A 17,206-nucleotide genomic window follows, 5' to 3' on the forward strand; every position below is an offset into this window, starting at 1 on the left:
CAAAAGATTCATTTTGAAGTTATGTTTCAGAATTGAAAGGCTTAGAGTTTTAGTCTATAAGTGTTATCAATATGTTATTAACATTTGAATAAAGTTATTTTATTTAGATTTTTTTTATTTTTTTTTATTTTTTGCTTTTTGTTGCATTTCTTTTTTGCTTTTTCGCTGTCAAATAAAGAAAGTTTAACAAATTAGTCAACTGGTGTCAAATTGAAACTGAAACCTAGAAACTAGTTATCCCAATCAAAAGAATTTAGCAACCGTTTGATGGGGTTTTTTTTCTAAACTCTCTTTCGGTTTTGATAGCTGTCCTTGTATAACTTTAACGATCATTAAGTCAGTGAGATTTCTTTAACTGGCCTTTTGATCCTGTGGGTGTACTGTATAAAAAACTATAAAAACTGACTTGTTTGTGTTATTTGGAATAATGATTCTGTATTCGAACACATATAAAACATAAATCAATGTGCAAAATAATGTATCATAAAATACATGTTGTATAAAACCTTTTTAAGGTGAAATAGTAGTTCTCTACAATAATAAAGCATGTTGTATGGGTTTTTTTTTTTTTTGCCTTAGTGTTCATCTACGTTAGTTTGTAAGCTCAGTCAGGATTTGTTTTAGAGACACTATATTGCCAAAAGTATTCCCTCACCCATCTAGAATTCAGCTGTTCTGGTAGCTTCCACAGCCATATGTGTATAAATCAGGCAGCTTGGCCTGCAGACTGCTTCTACAAATATTTGTGAAAGAATGGCTCGCTCTCAGAAGCTCAGTGGACATCAGTGTGGTATTGTGATAGGATGCCACCTGTGCAACAAGTCAAGTTGTGAAATTTCCTCACTATTAAATATTCCACAGTCAGTTGTCAGTGGTATTATAACAAAGTGGAAGTGATTGAGAACAGCAGCCACAAAGAGGTAACCCACCTAAAATCACAAAGTGGGCTCTGCGCTTGGGTATGGGTTCGTGAACCTTCTGCAGAGTCAATCAATATAGACCTCCAAACTTCATGTGGCCTTCAGATTAGCTCAAGAAAGCTTCATGGAATGTATTTACACTAGTGTGAAAATATGTATATGAGTAATTGCATTTGAGAGCATGAGGGTGGGAATGGATGTTTGTATCTGTGTGTGCCTGTTTGTTTGTGTCTACATGTCAGGTCGGGTATCAGACGCCACCTCTCTAGGGACATCTCAGGCCCTCCATGGTATGGAGGCCTATCTCCCCCCACTACTTCCCCTGCCAGTGGCAGACGCCCTCAGACATCGGTGCATTGGTGGTTCTTTGTGTCCAGGGATGGGCGTCCAGGTACGCACCGGCTCACTCCTGGTGGCTGCTTGCCTGGAGCATGGGGCTCACTCGGGCCCCTTCGGGGGTGGGGTGCCCTCGGCCTCTCGGCCTGGGGCTCGGTCACTCTGGCACATGGGCACATCACAGCAACCCCCCCTGGCTTCTGCTCCGCGGCTGCTGAGTGACCCCTCATCTGGGGCTCCCCTCAGCTCTTTCCGGGATAGTGGCGCCGCTGCCCCTCTGTTGGTCTTCCTTGGTCGCTTGTGTTCTAGGGGCCTCTGGATGTCTGGAGCCTGGATCTCCTCCATACCTGCTTCATGCCCTGGAGGACAGGGCAGTGGCTCCCCACACCCTCTAGCAGATCATTACATGAAGGAATCTTTTAAATACAAGTGCACTCATGCTCACAGGTGTACACACGGGTGCTCACACATACAAACTACACCCTTTTTGGCTCCTACCTCAAAGCACACTGTGCGCTGTCGATCTTACGTGCTGCACAATAATATTTAATATTTAGTATTTACTATTATATTCACATAGTTCCTTGCAATGATGTTGTTTATAATATTGCTCTCTTTTTTTCCTTGTTTTCTCTTTTTTCTTTCTCAACAGGTGATCCAGGTGATTGATATATGTATTTTTTGTCTGTTTGTTTTGTTGTTTTAGTTTTTTGCCCTTTGTCACATTCCTCTTCTCCACTGTTTTTCTTTCCCTTTTTCTTTCTCCCCTTTCTTCTCCCCTGACAAGTCTGTTCTGTATTTAGCAAGTGAAAATAAAATAAAATAAACAATAAAAGGTTAATCAAATAGACCAATACAGCAAGGCAGGGATGGTCCATTTGGTAAAGTAAATCTGTTGGACATCTTTCTTTGCCTTTAGACAATAATTCTGATGGCAAAAGAACCAAATGGGACAGGCAAAAAAAAAAAAAAAATGGATATGATAAAAACCTTTACAGGATAAGTGTGTAAGTAAGGTAAGGTTTACTTTCTGTGAACTTTTCTCTGCAATCAGAGACTAAACCTGAAAACAATCATCATTTTAATTTAGTGGTAAGTCGTCCTTCAGAATTATTATTTCATTTTTGCATAAACAAAATTAGCATTTTTAGTATATGTTAGTGCTATGTTTATAATTCTAATACATTGCAGTTACTGGGTAAATGTGTTCACCAAATAAATGAATGGATGAGCCATAATTTTCTTCAGCTTAATGCTGAAAAACAGAAGTAATCACTTTTGGTCCCAAAAAATGAAAGTCAACAAAATTCAATACAACAGAACGATTTAAAATTGTTTAGCATAGTTATGAATGCTGATTTGAATTTGAATAGTCATATAAAGACCATTATGCAATCCTCTTCCATCTTAAAATATTAGAATTAGAATTAAGAGTCTTGTGGCAAAAAAAAAAAAGATAATAAATGCTTATTCATGCATTTATTTTTAGTAAGCTAAATTATTATAATTGTTGTTTTTATTGGTTTTAATTTAATGTACATCCAAAATGCTGTTGCTACATTTCTGACCAACACCAGGAAAAACTGATCACATTACAACTAATTTTAAATCATTGTACTGGCTTCCTGTGTGTAAAGGGATTGTAAAATACTGTTAACGGTTCATAAAGCATTGAGGGTCTTGGACCTAAATATATTGCTGATCTACTTGAAGTCTGTGGGGCTCCTAGGTCTCCAAGGTCTCAGATCTAGAACCAAACCTGGTGAGGTTGTATGAAAGATGCTATATGAATAAATTTGACTTTGACTTTAACAAGTTTTTTTTTTTTTAGTCTGTGTTATCTGTATGTCAATAATATTTGTAACAACTTGTTCTATTCATATTTTAGGTTTTTGTAGTTTTCAGCACAAAGTCAAAAGAAAACTCATTTTTATGCCAGATTCCAGATGAGACCAGACTAATCACAGGAAGGTCCCAACTGCTTGATGAACTGTTTTTGACACATTTCCAAAGTTTCCTGCATAGTTTTAACATCAATTAATTACATTTCACTGAATAATCACCCAAATCCCTTTAACCTCTTAAGCCCCGAGCCTACCTGATCTCCTGCTTTTTGCCCCCGTATCAGGGGGCGTTGGGGCTTAAGAGGTTAATATTCCTGCAGGTCCTATGGGAATTGTTATATTGGAAAGAGACTTTATCATACTTAAAAAATATCTAATCTTCATTTGAACATTTTGTACAGAACATAAATCAAGATACAAAGAAAAAATATATAAAATACAAGCTGTTGAATAGGTATTAATCTCTTTACTCTATTAATTCTCATGTTGTCATTACTTATTTCTATTACAATACTGCCCGGAAATTAGAAAAAAGAAATATTATTATTAATATTATTAATACTATTAATTCATGTTCAGCTACGGAAAATAATAATAACAACAACAACAACAACAAAAACACTGCCTGCATGTTATCTAACACAACAATATACAAAAGCACACTGTGCATTCTGATGTTTATGTATTTCCCTGGTTTTGTCTTTCTCAGATAGCAAGGGAGTGGGAGGTGTCAGCAGACTCAGACCAAAGGGAGCTTCTCCTGTTGCTGACAAAAGACTGGATTCTTGCACTTGCCACTTTGCAGCCCAGAGACCTGAGGATGCTCATGAGCTGACGGCGGAACTTCACACCCACAAAAGCATACAGGATGGGATTGAGGCAGCAGTGAATGAAACCCATACAGGTGGTCACTGTCTTTGCTTTCTCCAGAGATGTTTTGCTTGAATAAGTTTCTGTTTTGTTGTCAAAATGAATTGTTTCCACTAAGAGCGTGATGTTGTACGGTGTCCAGCAGATAAAGAAAACCACCACCACAGCCACAATAACTTTAAAAGCTCTCTGCTTTTGAAGGCTCTGGGCACCACACCTCAGCTGATCCAGGATGCGGGAGTAACAGAAAATCATGACACTGGAAGGCAGCACCAAAGCCCACTATGAGATAAATCATGCGTGATGCCAACCTCCAAGAGCCTTCTGCATCCACATCAAATTTACGATAGTTGTAAATACACTCTCTTCTGCCTCGTCTATCATCAAACATTTCTTCTAAAAAAATCCAGTCAATAATGGAGAGAAGCAGGGAAAAGAACCACATCATCAGGCAGCTGGCCTGGGCAACCCAAAGCTTCTTTCTTGAGTACATCTGTGTAGCATGGACGATGGACAGGTAGCGGTCCAGACTGATGCAGGCCAGGAGAAGGATCCCACTGTAGAAGTTAATCTAAAGAAATCAATGAGAGACAAGACACCTCTGCTAAATAATTGAAAGTACAGATATTTTCAATGCATCTTTACTTCAGCACAATACTTACCATAAAGACACTTCGACTGATCTTGCACAAGGGAGTACCAAATGTCCATCCATCACTTTGGGCATACTGTACTGCCCATATGGGCAGCGTCACCAGCATCAGAATATCTGCCAGTCCCAGATGAAGGATGAATATATCTGTCACACTCCAGGTCTTCCTACTCCGAGCCAGTATTCCCAACAGCAATCCATTCCCAAGCAGGCCAACAACAAACACCACAGAGTACAGAACTGGCATGAACACAGCTTCAAAATTCACATGCTCAGCCAGGTCATTAATTTCATCCTCATAAATGCCATCATAAGAGCTGTTACAGACTGAGGTGTTGTCACACAAATCCGGCCAGTACTCCTCTGACAGTGAAATCTTTCCACCTTCCATCACCTGTGGACAGACACGAAATTTTGTTTCATCATTTGACTTGTCATATTTTTTTCTACCAGATGGGGGTGCCATCCAACTATATGTCTCTATGGACACCAGTGTTTTTGTTTGTTTTATTTTTGGTTACACAAACTAAAAGTAAAAATAATTTTTGTAATTTTCTGTATTTAGTTTAATCAATTCCAATAAATTTTCAGTGCATTTTTATTTATATACCACCAAATTCACAACAACACTTCCCTTAAGGCACTTTACGTTGTAAGGTAAAGACCCTGCAATAATGTAGTGAAATCCCCAAGAATCAACTTGAAGCAAGGAACTAAGTGTGCAGATAAGCCTAAACATAAATCCCATCTCAAACCCAAAAAGAAATTATGAACACACACTTTTAACTTTTCCATCAACATTGTTTGTTTGTTTTTTGTCTCTTTAATTTGTTTTACAGTCTTTCTTTTTCTTTTTTTTTAATTTAGTCGCAAAATTTGGGGAAGAGAAATTAATGTGCACATCCAAGAGGTAGCACGTGTAAATTCAGTTTGCGAGAAATTAAGAGCCACAAGGCTCTAAACATTAATCTGAATTTTAATTCTCTGTGACTTAATGCTATATCATGAATTAATCGTACTTTTGTTAAAATAAAGGATCCAAAGAGTAGTATGACATCCATTACACCCTCATCTTTGAGAAAATCTCAACAACCTCTTGAATGATAAATATATATATATATATATATATATATATATATATATATATATATATATATATATATATATATATATATATATATATATATATATATATTCTAGCAAACTATCACACTTCAAACCACAGTGCATTTTAACACGCCGTGGTCTGTTACTGTGAACTAAAGGTGTGCCTACAAACTGAAAAAAATAAGCAAATAATACAGAGTAAAGCAAGTGTTCATCCTCAAAAGTCAATTTGTGATCATTTTGTAAATTGTTAATCACATTTATTTGTCCAGAGATGAGAAAGTGCAATTGAATCCATAATGTGATGTGTGTAAAGAAAGGTGAACAAAAATTCTATAATAATGAACTGCACGAGGAATCAGAACTAACTAATATACAATGATAAAACAGTAAATAATTTTTTAAAAGATAGGCATGAAATGAAAACAATACCAAAGTAGAAGTGTTGATATTTTAGATCACAAAAATATGCTCAGCTACCTCCAGCAGCACCGATAAAAGCATGTATTACCACTGAAGAGGAAGCTGACATAAGACAGACTCAGACAAAAGCCAAAAAACCCCTCCCCCACCTTGCAGACCACATTACACGTAAAAACATTTGTAAAATTGCATCAGGACTTTTGATAGTTTTACACAATCTTAGAGACACCATCACCAAAGGTGACCTGATAAAACATTTTGGTGAAGATAATCTCACTATTAATTTTTATTCAATTTCTTGTTTCTTCTTTTTTCAAGACAGTGAGAATAAACTTGATCCCTTATTTAAAATGTTATATATATTTTTACACATCTATAAAATAATCTCAATCTGTAATTTTTGCCCCTCTGTTTATGTTAGACCTTTTCACCAACATGAAGATTTGCATATGATAAGAACGTTTACGGGGTAGGTGTGTAAGTAAGGTGGTTACACTTTCTGCAAATGTTTCTGTCAAATCAGAGACTAAACCTGAAAACGCACATCAGTTTCATTTGGTTTTAAGTTTTGTTTCAGATTCTTTTGACATTTAAAAGACGTTTTGATTTTAGTCAATATGTGTAGTCTGTATGTGAATAATATGTGTCCTTTTTTATTCATATTTTAGGTTGTTGTTTTAAGTACAAAGATAAAAGAAAATTAACTTTCATGCAATTTCTCTGTCAGATAAAGAAAAATTCATCAAATTAGTCACCAGGCCTCAAATAGAAACTGGAACCTAGAGACCAGTACACCTCATCAAAGGACTGTACACACTGTCTGATGAACTGTCTTGTCATTTTGATATATGTTCCCAAAACTCCTTCCAAAGCTGTAAGAATAAGTACGTTTATTTCAATGAATAATCATCCAAGATTCCTTTAATAGGCCTGTTGGTCCTGTAGGTATAATCTTAAAAACAGACTTTATTATGATAACAAAGATTTATTGTACATTTGAACATTTTACACATAAAACATAAATCAATATGCAAAATAAATGTAGCATAAAATACATGTTTAAAACATTTTAAGATAAAATAGTAGCTCTTTACATTAATAATTCTCGTGCTGTCATAACTTATTTCTATTACAATACTGCCGAGAAAACAGAGAAAGGAAATCTCATACACTGCCAACAAATGCAGGTGTGAGTTATTTCTGTTCTGTCTCATTCAACTACTGGTGCACTAAGAACTGTAGCAAATAACCAGTGCTGATTTCAGGTAATGTAACACAAAAAATATACAAACACAAGTTGTATGTGCTGATGTTCATGTATTTGTCTTCATGATTGTTTAGGTCAATCAGATTTGTTGTTTTTGTCTTTCTCAGATAGCAAGGGAGTGGGAGGTGTCGGCAGACTCGGACCACATGGAGCTTCTCCTGTTGCTGACAAAAGACTGGATTTTTGCACTTGCCACTTTGCAGCCCAGAGACCTGAGGATGCTCATGAGCTGACGGCGGAACTTCACACCCACAAAAGCATACAGGATGGGATTGAGGCAGCAGTGAATGAAACCCACACAGGTGGTCACTGTCTTAATTTTCTCCAGAGATGTTGTGCCTGAACAAGTTTCTGTGTTGTTATCAAAATGAATTGTTTCCACTAAGATTGTGAAGTTGTACGGTGTCCAGCAGATAAAGAAAACCACCACCACAGCCACAATAACTTTAAAAGCTCTCTGCTTTTGATGGCTCTGGGCACCATAGCTCAGCTGATGCAAAATGCAGGAGTAGCAGAAAATCATTACACCAGAAGGAAGTACAAAGCCCACTATGAGATAAATCATGCGTGATGCCAACCTCCAATTATATACAGCCTCCTCACCAAATTTGTAATAATTGGGAACACACTCTCTCCTGACTCGTCTTTCATCAAACACATCTTCTAAAAAGATCCAGTCAATGATAGAGAGAAGCAGGGAAAAGCACCACACCATCAGGCAGCTGGCCTGAACAACCCAAGGCTTCTTCTTTGAGTACATCTGTGTAGCATGGACGATGGACAGGTAGCGGTCCAGACTGATGCAGGCCAGGAGAAGGATCCCACTGTAGAAGTTAATCTAAAGAAATCAATGAGAGATGAGCAAGACATATTTTGAAGCCTCTGCTAAATTAATTGAAAATACAGATATTTTGTACAACTTTATTCCTGCACAATACTTACTGTAAAAACACTTCCACTGATCTTGCACAGGGGAGTACCAAATGTCCATCCATCACTTTGGGCATACTGTACTGCCCAGATGGGCAGCGTCACCAGCATCAGGATATCTGCCACTCCCAGATGGAGGATGAAGGTATCTGTTACGCTCCAGGTCTTTCTACTCCGAGCCAGTATTCCCAAAAGCAATCCATTCCCAAGTAGACCAACAACAAACACCACAGAGTACAGAACTGGTATGAACACAGCTTCAAAATTCACATTCTCAGTCAGGTCGCAAATATCACCCCCTTCATAAGAGCCATTCGAGTCTGAATAGTGATAGTTTTCATACAAATCAGACCAGTCAAGGTCCTCCCCTCTCACTGTAATCTTTTCATCTTCCATCATCTGTGGACAGACAGAGAAAAGGCCATTAATTTGGTTTCAGCATTTGATTTGTCAAATGTTTTCTACCACATGATGGTGCTATCTATCTATCTATCTATCTATCTATCTATCTATCTATCTATCTATCTATCTATCTATCTATCTATCTATCTATCTATCTATCTATCTATCTATCTGTAGTATTTAGTTTGGTCATTTAGATATTCTTGGTGATCACATTATAAGCAGGTAAAAAAACACCGTGTTTTGTAAATAATATCATAACTGTAGGTATAGAGTAACACCACATAAACATACATGCATATATACAAGTTTTGTAATTTTATTTTTAATAAATGGAATTTATTATATCAATAAACATAAATGCAAATGATTCAAAAGAGTTCTATCACATCTCATCTTTACAAAACCTGGAAACTTACTCAGTGACAAAAATATAATAGCAAACTATAACACTTCACACCACATCAGAGTTTAATATGCTGTGGTCTGTCACTGTGAGCTAAAGGTGTGCATACAAACAGAAAAACAAAAGAGCACAATGAAAGCAATGCAAACATCAAAATTCAATCATACTCCAAATTGAATTTTTATGCAGAATTCATGGTTTGCATTGTTTTCAATACAAACCGATTTTAATTATTTCTTAATTACATACTTAACTGCATGCATTTGTGCAGAGAGGGGAGAGTGCAGTTTAAATGTTCAATGTAATGTGTGTACTCTTATGTAAGCACAACTGAAATTTTACAACAAGGAATGACAAATGCATGAAATTTAGCTAGTATAGCCTGATTGAAAACAGCATAAAATAAAAAAACATACCAAACTAGGAGTTTCTGATATTGTAGATCACATAAATCTGCCCTGCGAAAAAGAGCTCTACCTCTAGCAGTCCCGATAAAAGCATCTAAAGCTACTACAAAGGAAGCTGACATAAGACAAAGGCTCAGGCACACAAACCAAAAAAAAAAAAAAAAAACCCTCCTCCACCTCTCATGGTACGTTATGACAGTATGAAAACTCTCATAAGCTGTAAATAAGAAGCCTGATGGTTTACAGAAATTTAATGAAATAATTGCTAAAATAGTTTTTTGAGGATTTTTGTGAAGAAACGTCTTACTTTTAAAAAGTTTTATTTTTTATTTCCTCTTTTTTCCGAGACGCTGAGAATAACGTTTTATCCTTTAATTAAAAACAAACAGTTAACAAACTTAAAATGTTAAACTATGTGTTTCAGATGTCTGAAACAAGCCTACAATAGAAACAACTTAACATATTTATAAATTCTCAAAAAAATTGTAAAGTTTTCTTTCTCCTTGTCGCCCTTCTGTTTATGTTAAAGTAGTAGTAAAGGGCCTTTACACCAATGTGGAGATATGAATACGTAAAAACACTTTCGGGGTCACTGTGTGAGTAACGTAGTTGCACTTTCCGTGAACGTTTCTGTGAAATCAGAGACTAAAAATGAAAACACTCATCAGTTTCATTTGGTTTGGAAGTTGTGTTTCAGAATTTGTTGCCATTTAAGAGAAACACACGATTTAAAAGAAATGCATTGTGTTGAGTGCTGAATTTCTCATATGTATTTGACATATATTACATGCAAATATGCTCTGATCCTGGACAAGCTCGGGCACATTTTTTCTGGCCTCTGATCACAAATGTTGATGGGGTTCTTTTTTTTAAGCTTTTTTTGGGGGTGTAGACATGAGCTTAAGCTCTCTGTCACCACCAAAGATCAATCCTCATCATGCAGTTTGACCAGATTTATTTCAGTGAGTAGTGTCTGATTTTCTTATTTGTATATTTTGCAGTGTTTAACTTGTTATGTATTATTCATGCATGTGCACATGTCCTCACACATCAGTTGAAAGCTGTAAAACACTCTCTGGAATATGTTAAATTTATAAACTGCGCATTTAGATTAGATGACAATATCATAGCACACACGTAATGGACTTTGCATACATCCATTTAGTTTTGCCACAAAATTGAAAGACAGTGTCATAAAAGTTGATCAAATATACGTTTCTGTAATCCTTTAACTGAATTGTGCACCAGTGTTTTGTTGCATTTATTTGCTTCAGTCCTGGAAACTTAAAAACAATTCTAAAATGTGCTCAAGCAATCAAGAAAAACTGTAATAAGCACAAGAAATGCATGTCAAACGAACGACATACATGAAATCCAAAATTTAAAACAGTTTTCACAGCAAGAAATTACAATACAAATATTGTTGTAAATGCACTCTTCTTGTTACTCATGTCAGGGTGACACATTCACACTTATTGCTAATTTAGAAAAGAAAAAGTTCTCTAAAGTGGCAACAGAAGATATGCACACATAGAAATGCCTTTGGAGACCACTGATGTTCAAACCAGAAAGCTTCCTGCAGTGAGGTGACAGTGCTAACCACTGCCCTACAGCACCCTTTTATAGGTCTATTTTATGTTACTATCATATTTTTCAAAAGCAGACTCTATGCAAAGAACATAAAACTGACTGAATGTGCGGTGAAATAATAATGTAGTCATGCTGTGCATCTTTTTGTCTTACATGTCTTACATTTGTCTGTTTACACAAACAAATCTCACTCTGGTTTTATTAGAACAGTAGTAGTGAAGAGTATTGGTGCAGAATGCATGACCAGAGACACAGCAGCAATTCACACCATTCATATAAAGCTCTTAGACTACACAGTCTCATCAAAATGAATGAAAAAAACAAACTGGAATTATGAATGAACAGCTACATGTTGATAGATAAGCTCCTGGCATGTCTTAACAAACCAAAAAAAAAAGATAGCGTTTTATGACACTCATATCAGTGTTAAATCTCACTTTATATCATTTTCAAGATCAGCATTTCAAAGATTTAGTTACCTTCCCCCAAAACCTCAAGATATTTCTCACACCTTTTTTTTTTCACTGTATTGCTCATGCTTTGTATGCAGCCACCAAACATGCAAAGATGACACCTGTGACAGAGCTTGGTTTCAAATGTCTGTTTCCCCTTACCATTTACAAAAGCTTCAGATCGTGTTCCTGTTGTTTTTCACACCTTTCCTCGGCTGGTTGTGCAGCTCTTATGCAATTCATCTTCGAGGCGAATGGAAATGTAGGCACCTGTCAGAGAAAGAGCGAAAAGCACAGCTAGAAAACAGTTCTGTTGTGACCCAGATTATACATTTTACATCATATGAAAAACAGCACGCATGTCTGGCTTTTTTGGTTCATTCTGCAGTGGGATGCAGCATGCTGGAAACACTGGGATTTAAACACAAGTCATTCAAATCTAACATAACATGACAACATTCTGATACAAACAAAAATATATAATATATACACATGAATACTACTTTTTTGTCTCTTAGAAACTAATGAAAACTTGTTTGTTCACCATAAAATCTGTGCTTCTAAACTGAGATTTGTTTTTTTTAAGCTACAGTGAAACCATTGAGATGTTTTTTTGGGCAGTTTGAGGAACTGAGAGAAGAAAACTGGCAGTTTTAATTCCTAAAATCGTTTTTGTATTGCTAAGTTTTAGCAGTAGTGAATCATTTCGTATAGCACATAGGAATCACAGTTCCAGTTTACAGGTTCAATCACATCTGCTCACTGATGTAATACCTTCGGCTTCGTGTGATGTTGATGGTGTGATTGGATGTAAGATAAGATTCACAGAGGATGAATAAGCCTCTTGGCAAGATTTTTCTTTAGCAACTGTTTGAACATTTGCAGAATGGCTTCAACTTGAACCACCTCTTCCTTTTGCTTAGGCGGTTAATTTGACCACATTGTAGGTTAGTGTGCCACTAACCTGTGCCACTTGCTGAAAAAGGTTTCCGTTGTAATGCATGACTATCTATGATTGACAGAAGGGTGGGGAAGGAAAGACATAGTTCATATTGGGAAATCTATTTGATAGCGTGCTTGTTTTGACACTTCATTGGTAAGGGGACAGGCTTAGGTACACACTCGCACTCTATACGACTTACATTTAACAATGAAAACACTTCCTCGGATATAATTCGTCATAGGTGTGAATGCTACTTTGTTTTGTTTTTGCGAAACTGCTACCATTATATAATGCACCCAGAATAAACTATTAAAACAGTATTTGATCTTAAATCCCTGAGTGATGGCAAAACAAACAGCAACAGCAACAAAAAATGTCACTTGTGCAGGTTCAACTTGTAAACAGAAGGAACTCACAGCACCTCTGTGGATTTCCTGTGTGACATTCAGTCTCAAAAAATATATTCACCCTTTCAGCTGTTAAGCAAAATACAGCTGAACAACAGTGCTGATGTCACAACAAATATGTACAGTTTATTTTGCAGATGGAAGCGTGCAAAATCCACCACCCTGTCATAGTCATGATGTATTCAGAAGTGAACTATTAATGAATCTCATTGCTAAATGTGTGGCTTTGAAGCTGCATCCTTAAAAACGCCCAACATTACAGTTACCATCAAATCAGTGCCATACACCCTACGTGATTGTCCATGATCATCTGAACCATCTGGGCTGGCTGTCAGGGAACAATCATTAAACCTTATTAAACCTTAGTCTAAGACACAGTACTAGAAAACAGACAAAAAGAGTTGTAATGACAGAACAGTTAAAACTGGTTTGGTTTGACAGATACGCCTCATCTGAGCATTAATCACTTAGTTCTTCCATGGTGCACACAGGAAAATCAGTCCATCACACTTTACTGCTCTATTGTGAGCAGAGGAACAAAGCTAAGTTGAGGAACTCCTCCATAACCTGGTGTTTGGTGGAGCACAGCACATTACTCTTGCTGTCTGCTCTTACTGATAGTCAGGCTTCAGCCTAATTGAGGAAGGCATCCTTCACCTGTCTGTGAATTTGGGATTACACGGAAGACAAAGTTTTGCAATATCTCAAAGTATCATTTTCACAGTGAATAGTGGGAGGAGGTGTTCTATGTGCATGCTGCACGCTCAGCTCTGGGGGCCTCCCAGGCAGGAAATACAAGGTGCTGAAAGGTCACGTTGAGCTGTTTTCCTCTTCCCGAGCAGCAGGCAGCAGATTGGCAGGATTTTATAAAATTGCAGTGTTTGCAGTAATGACCAGAACCAAAAGGGCCAAAATCCTCTCATCTGTCACTGCCGTGCTTTGAGAGCAGCACATAAGGATCAGATTTGGTGCATTAAGCTGTGTGGCTGCTTCACGGCCACAACAGATTTCTAAAGTCTCAATAAGCATGTGAATCAAAGCCTCATGAGGCAGAATGTGAAATATTACCAAACTGGGGAATGCTAAAAGTAAGAAGTTTTTCTCTCTATTTTTTGGTTATTTTAGTTTTCCAGTTCTTTATTTGATAAAGTAAAATGTTCTCTCTCAACTTACTCCCACACACTGATAGAGTGAACTTAGTTGCCACTAACCTGTGGAGGAGTTACTCAAGTGTGAGCTCATGCTGGTATGCTATCATGTCCATGTGCCAAAGGCGTGGTACCGTCACCTTCAGGTATCAGGTATGAGTCAGAATAGTTGCATGTCTCTCGTTGTCATTTCTTGTGGCGATGCTGTCCCGGTTGAGGCATTCCCTCTGATAGCACTTGAAACAGATGCCCAGGTCATATCATCCTCATCCTCCGGAGTTCTGGCAAAGAGGCTATAGCTTGAACTGATTGGTACAGGGTTTGGATCACCAGGTGGAGCACTTTGTCCATTTTCTCCTTTTTTCTTCTCCTGTTGGGTTCTGATGGTATTCTCAGTGTGAACGAGATGGTGTCTTGCCTTACATGGCTGCTATGGCCTCCCTGTATGGCCTCTCTCAATGCCCTGCCCCAATCTCATCATCGCCTCAATCACAATTTTGATGTTTATGTAGGAAATTTGCTAGGACCTTTTGCAAGTGATGAGTCAAGACTTTTCTCTTGAGCTTCTCCTTTCCCTCTGTTCCTGCATTCTGCTTTATATTTCCACAGATGTAATGTCTTTTCAGTTTCTTTTCTTCTTTATTCTATGATCTATTTTTTTCCTTCCAAATAAATTAGTTCATGCTGAGTGCTCCTCTCTGTGGAGCCCTGAAATCTTTTACCCAAACATACATAACACTTATAGCACCATCGCCATATTTTCCCCTCATATGAACAGCATCCACCTCTTCAGTCTTCAATGGGGTTTTCTTTACCAGACCTATCCCCATGCTCACAAATGCTTAATTGTATCTATCTGGCACATTAATTTCTATGAATGTCACCTCAAATCCAAACTGTCTTTCGCTACAACCAGGCAAAACAGTCACAACAGCCTTAAACGTTCGGAAAACCCTTGTCCTCAATTTACTTTCCCATTGAGAAAGTACTCTTTGTTCCCTGAGCACTGAATTTACTCAGCCTTGTGATGACAAATCTCTAGACCAAAAGCGAGCAATGAGTTTTTGTGCGGGGGTTTTGTTTGTTTGTTGTCTTTCCCCTAAAGAATTATCACAATTTATTTCACATATCCGACCTCTGAGAACAATGTGGGCCATTTCTAGATACACAATGGGAATACATCTAGGGTCTACAATGTTTGCCCTTTTTCTGTCTCAACTATGGGAGGTAAAGCTAAAAAAAAAATAGATTATTCCAGTATGATCTGTCTCTGTCCATCTCACACCCCTCATTCAATCAACCAAGGCATCTCAATTCTGAAGCTTGTTATGGAAATCTGAAATAAACCTCAAACAGTCAGTTTGAGTTTGAATTTACTTTGCAAAGGTATCAGCCAACAGCACAGCATGCATACTCCTGTCATGCATACATGACTGGAGTATGCATGCTATTTGACAAAGAGGTATCATAAGTCTAGATTATGTGTAGAACTGTCTATCTGCCATGATCACAGTATAAAGTCAGTGTGCAAAAGATTCTTTACAGCTCAACATGTGGTATATCTGAAAGATCACGCTGAGAAAGAATAAGACTGTAGGGAGCTTCTCACTGAGTAGGTTCAGCTTTACACAGAGAAAAAGATCATCTTAAAATTTTCCATCACAGTATGCATTGGGGTATTAATAAAGTCTGTATGACTAAGCCCAGTAGCCCCTGGTTACAGTGGCTTAATAAAGCATACAGCAAACAAAACACTTTCTGAAGTTGCATCAGAAAGTGCTCGGACTCTTTCACTTTCTGCATAACTTGTCTTATAGTTTCTAAATGTCTCAAATGACTTGCATAAATGGCCTAAAATTCATGAACCATAAATAACAATGAGAATATTTTTTGTGTTTTTTATAGAATTTATTAAAAGTCAAAATATGAAATTGCTCACTTAATAAAAATTTAAGACCTTTAAATTTACTATTGCATATAAGCCGTATCTCGGAAATGCACACGTAGATTTGTGCAGTTTATCCCACTCAGTGTGCCGCATGCTCTTGAGCTCTGTCGGAAATGTGTGAACTGGACTCTTCACAGATACTCTGGGGGGTGGAACCCTTATCTGAACCAAGTTCCTGAGGTTACTTCAGTGATATCTTTTGCTTTGGGTCATTAAAATGCTGAAAGCTAAACCATTGCCCTATTCTCAGATCACATGCACTGTGGGAAAGGTTTTCTTTGAGTACCTCTGTGTGGGACTACATTCATCTTTTCTTTAGTTCTGGGCAGCCTCCCTGTGCCTCTGCCGAGAAGCGCTGCCATACTACAATGCTGAGGCTCGAGGATGGTGCTAGTCCAGGGGATATGTGGACTACGTGTTTGGCAAAAAAAGGTTTCTGGAGTTGGACTCATATTCAGTTGTGTGTCTTCCCAGTTCAGATGGTGATTTTTCCTTATGCGCTCACTCTATATTTAAGTCAAACCCTCACCACGGTCTCCATGTAGCCGATTGCCAGAAGAAGCAGAGAAATACTGAAACTCTATTACAGTGATGCATTGGGCTCTTGATCATCTCCCTGATCATCTCCCTCAGGCCCTTCTTGCTTTATTTCCCATTTTAGCCAAATGGTCAACTCTAGGTGGAGTCCAGTCCAGACACAGTATGTGATTTGGTTATGCTTTTGTAAAATAATTTAATTTTCCACTGCATTCAAGTTCTGCCATCTGTTCACTGCTTTATTAACAGCAAAAAGTATTTTTTTAATGTTGAGGTTGTCAGAAAAAGAACATTAGTTTCACAGCAAATGCATGTTTGTTTGTTGGTTGGTTAAATGAGGATTTTCTGAAGCCTCTTTACAGTTTGTTGTCCAAAATACCAAACCTGCACTGAATTGTTGCTACTGGGAGCTTCACTGTTTTGGTTCCTGTTTAAAACGTTACCAAGATCGTTCAAAAGACACACATACAAACCAAACCACACATTTTCCACACACTGTCACTGTCCTTCTAAAAGGAATTTTTCTCTTTTATTTGTTTTTTTTTTTGGATTGATTTACTTTTTGGAACTACTTGTTGTTGCAGAATCTGAGTTTGGTAACTTTACCGTGCTCAGTG

At 37.4% G+C, this 17,206-nt stretch overlaps 2 protein-coding genes across 3 annotated transcripts; both read right to left on the minus strand.

Annotated features, from left to right (window-relative positions):
• Nucleotides 1-16: 16 nt before the first annotated feature.
• On the minus strand, nucleotides 17-5,723 carry LOC146508545 (C-X-C chemokine receptor type 3-like). Its single transcript, XM_085177503.1, is given in 3 exon segments — nucleotides 17-4,243; nucleotides 4,245-4,541; nucleotides 4,633-5,723. Coding segments are annotated over 3 exon segments (1,191 nt in total). The 5' UTR covers nucleotides 5,089-5,723; the 3' UTR covers nucleotides 17-3,805.
• Nucleotides 5,724-7,117: 1,394 nt separating this feature from the next.
• LOC146508546 (C-X-C chemokine receptor type 3-like) lies at nucleotides 7,118-14,694 on the minus strand. Of its 2 annotated transcripts, XM_085177505.1 has the most exons (4): nucleotides 14,168-14,694; nucleotides 11,769-11,876; nucleotides 8,362-8,748; nucleotides 7,118-8,257 (listed from the first exon to the last, which is right to left on the minus strand). In XM_085177505.1, exons 2-4 carry the CDS (start codon nucleotides 11,769-11,771, stop codon nucleotides 7,523-7,525), a joined length of 1,125 nt encoding a protein of 374 aa, XP_085033631.1. In that variant the 5' UTR covers nucleotides 11,772-11,876; nucleotides 14,168-14,694; the 3' UTR covers nucleotides 7,118-7,522. The 2 variants fall into 2 exon arrangements, with proteins under 2 accessions (XP_085033631.1, XP_085033632.1); XM_085177506.1 differs by lacking the exons at nucleotides 11,769-11,876; nucleotides 14,168-14,694 and adding an exon at nucleotides 9,574-9,923.
• Between the last annotated feature and the right edge of the window lie 2,512 nt (nucleotides 14,695-17,206).

Source organism: Neolamprologus multifasciatus, chromosome 11, assembly GCF_963576455.1.
Source record: "Neolamprologus multifasciatus chromosome 11, fNeoMul1.2, whole genome shotgun sequence".
NCBI lineage: Eukaryota > Metazoa > Chordata > Actinopteri > Cichliformes > Cichlidae > Neolamprologus > Neolamprologus multifasciatus.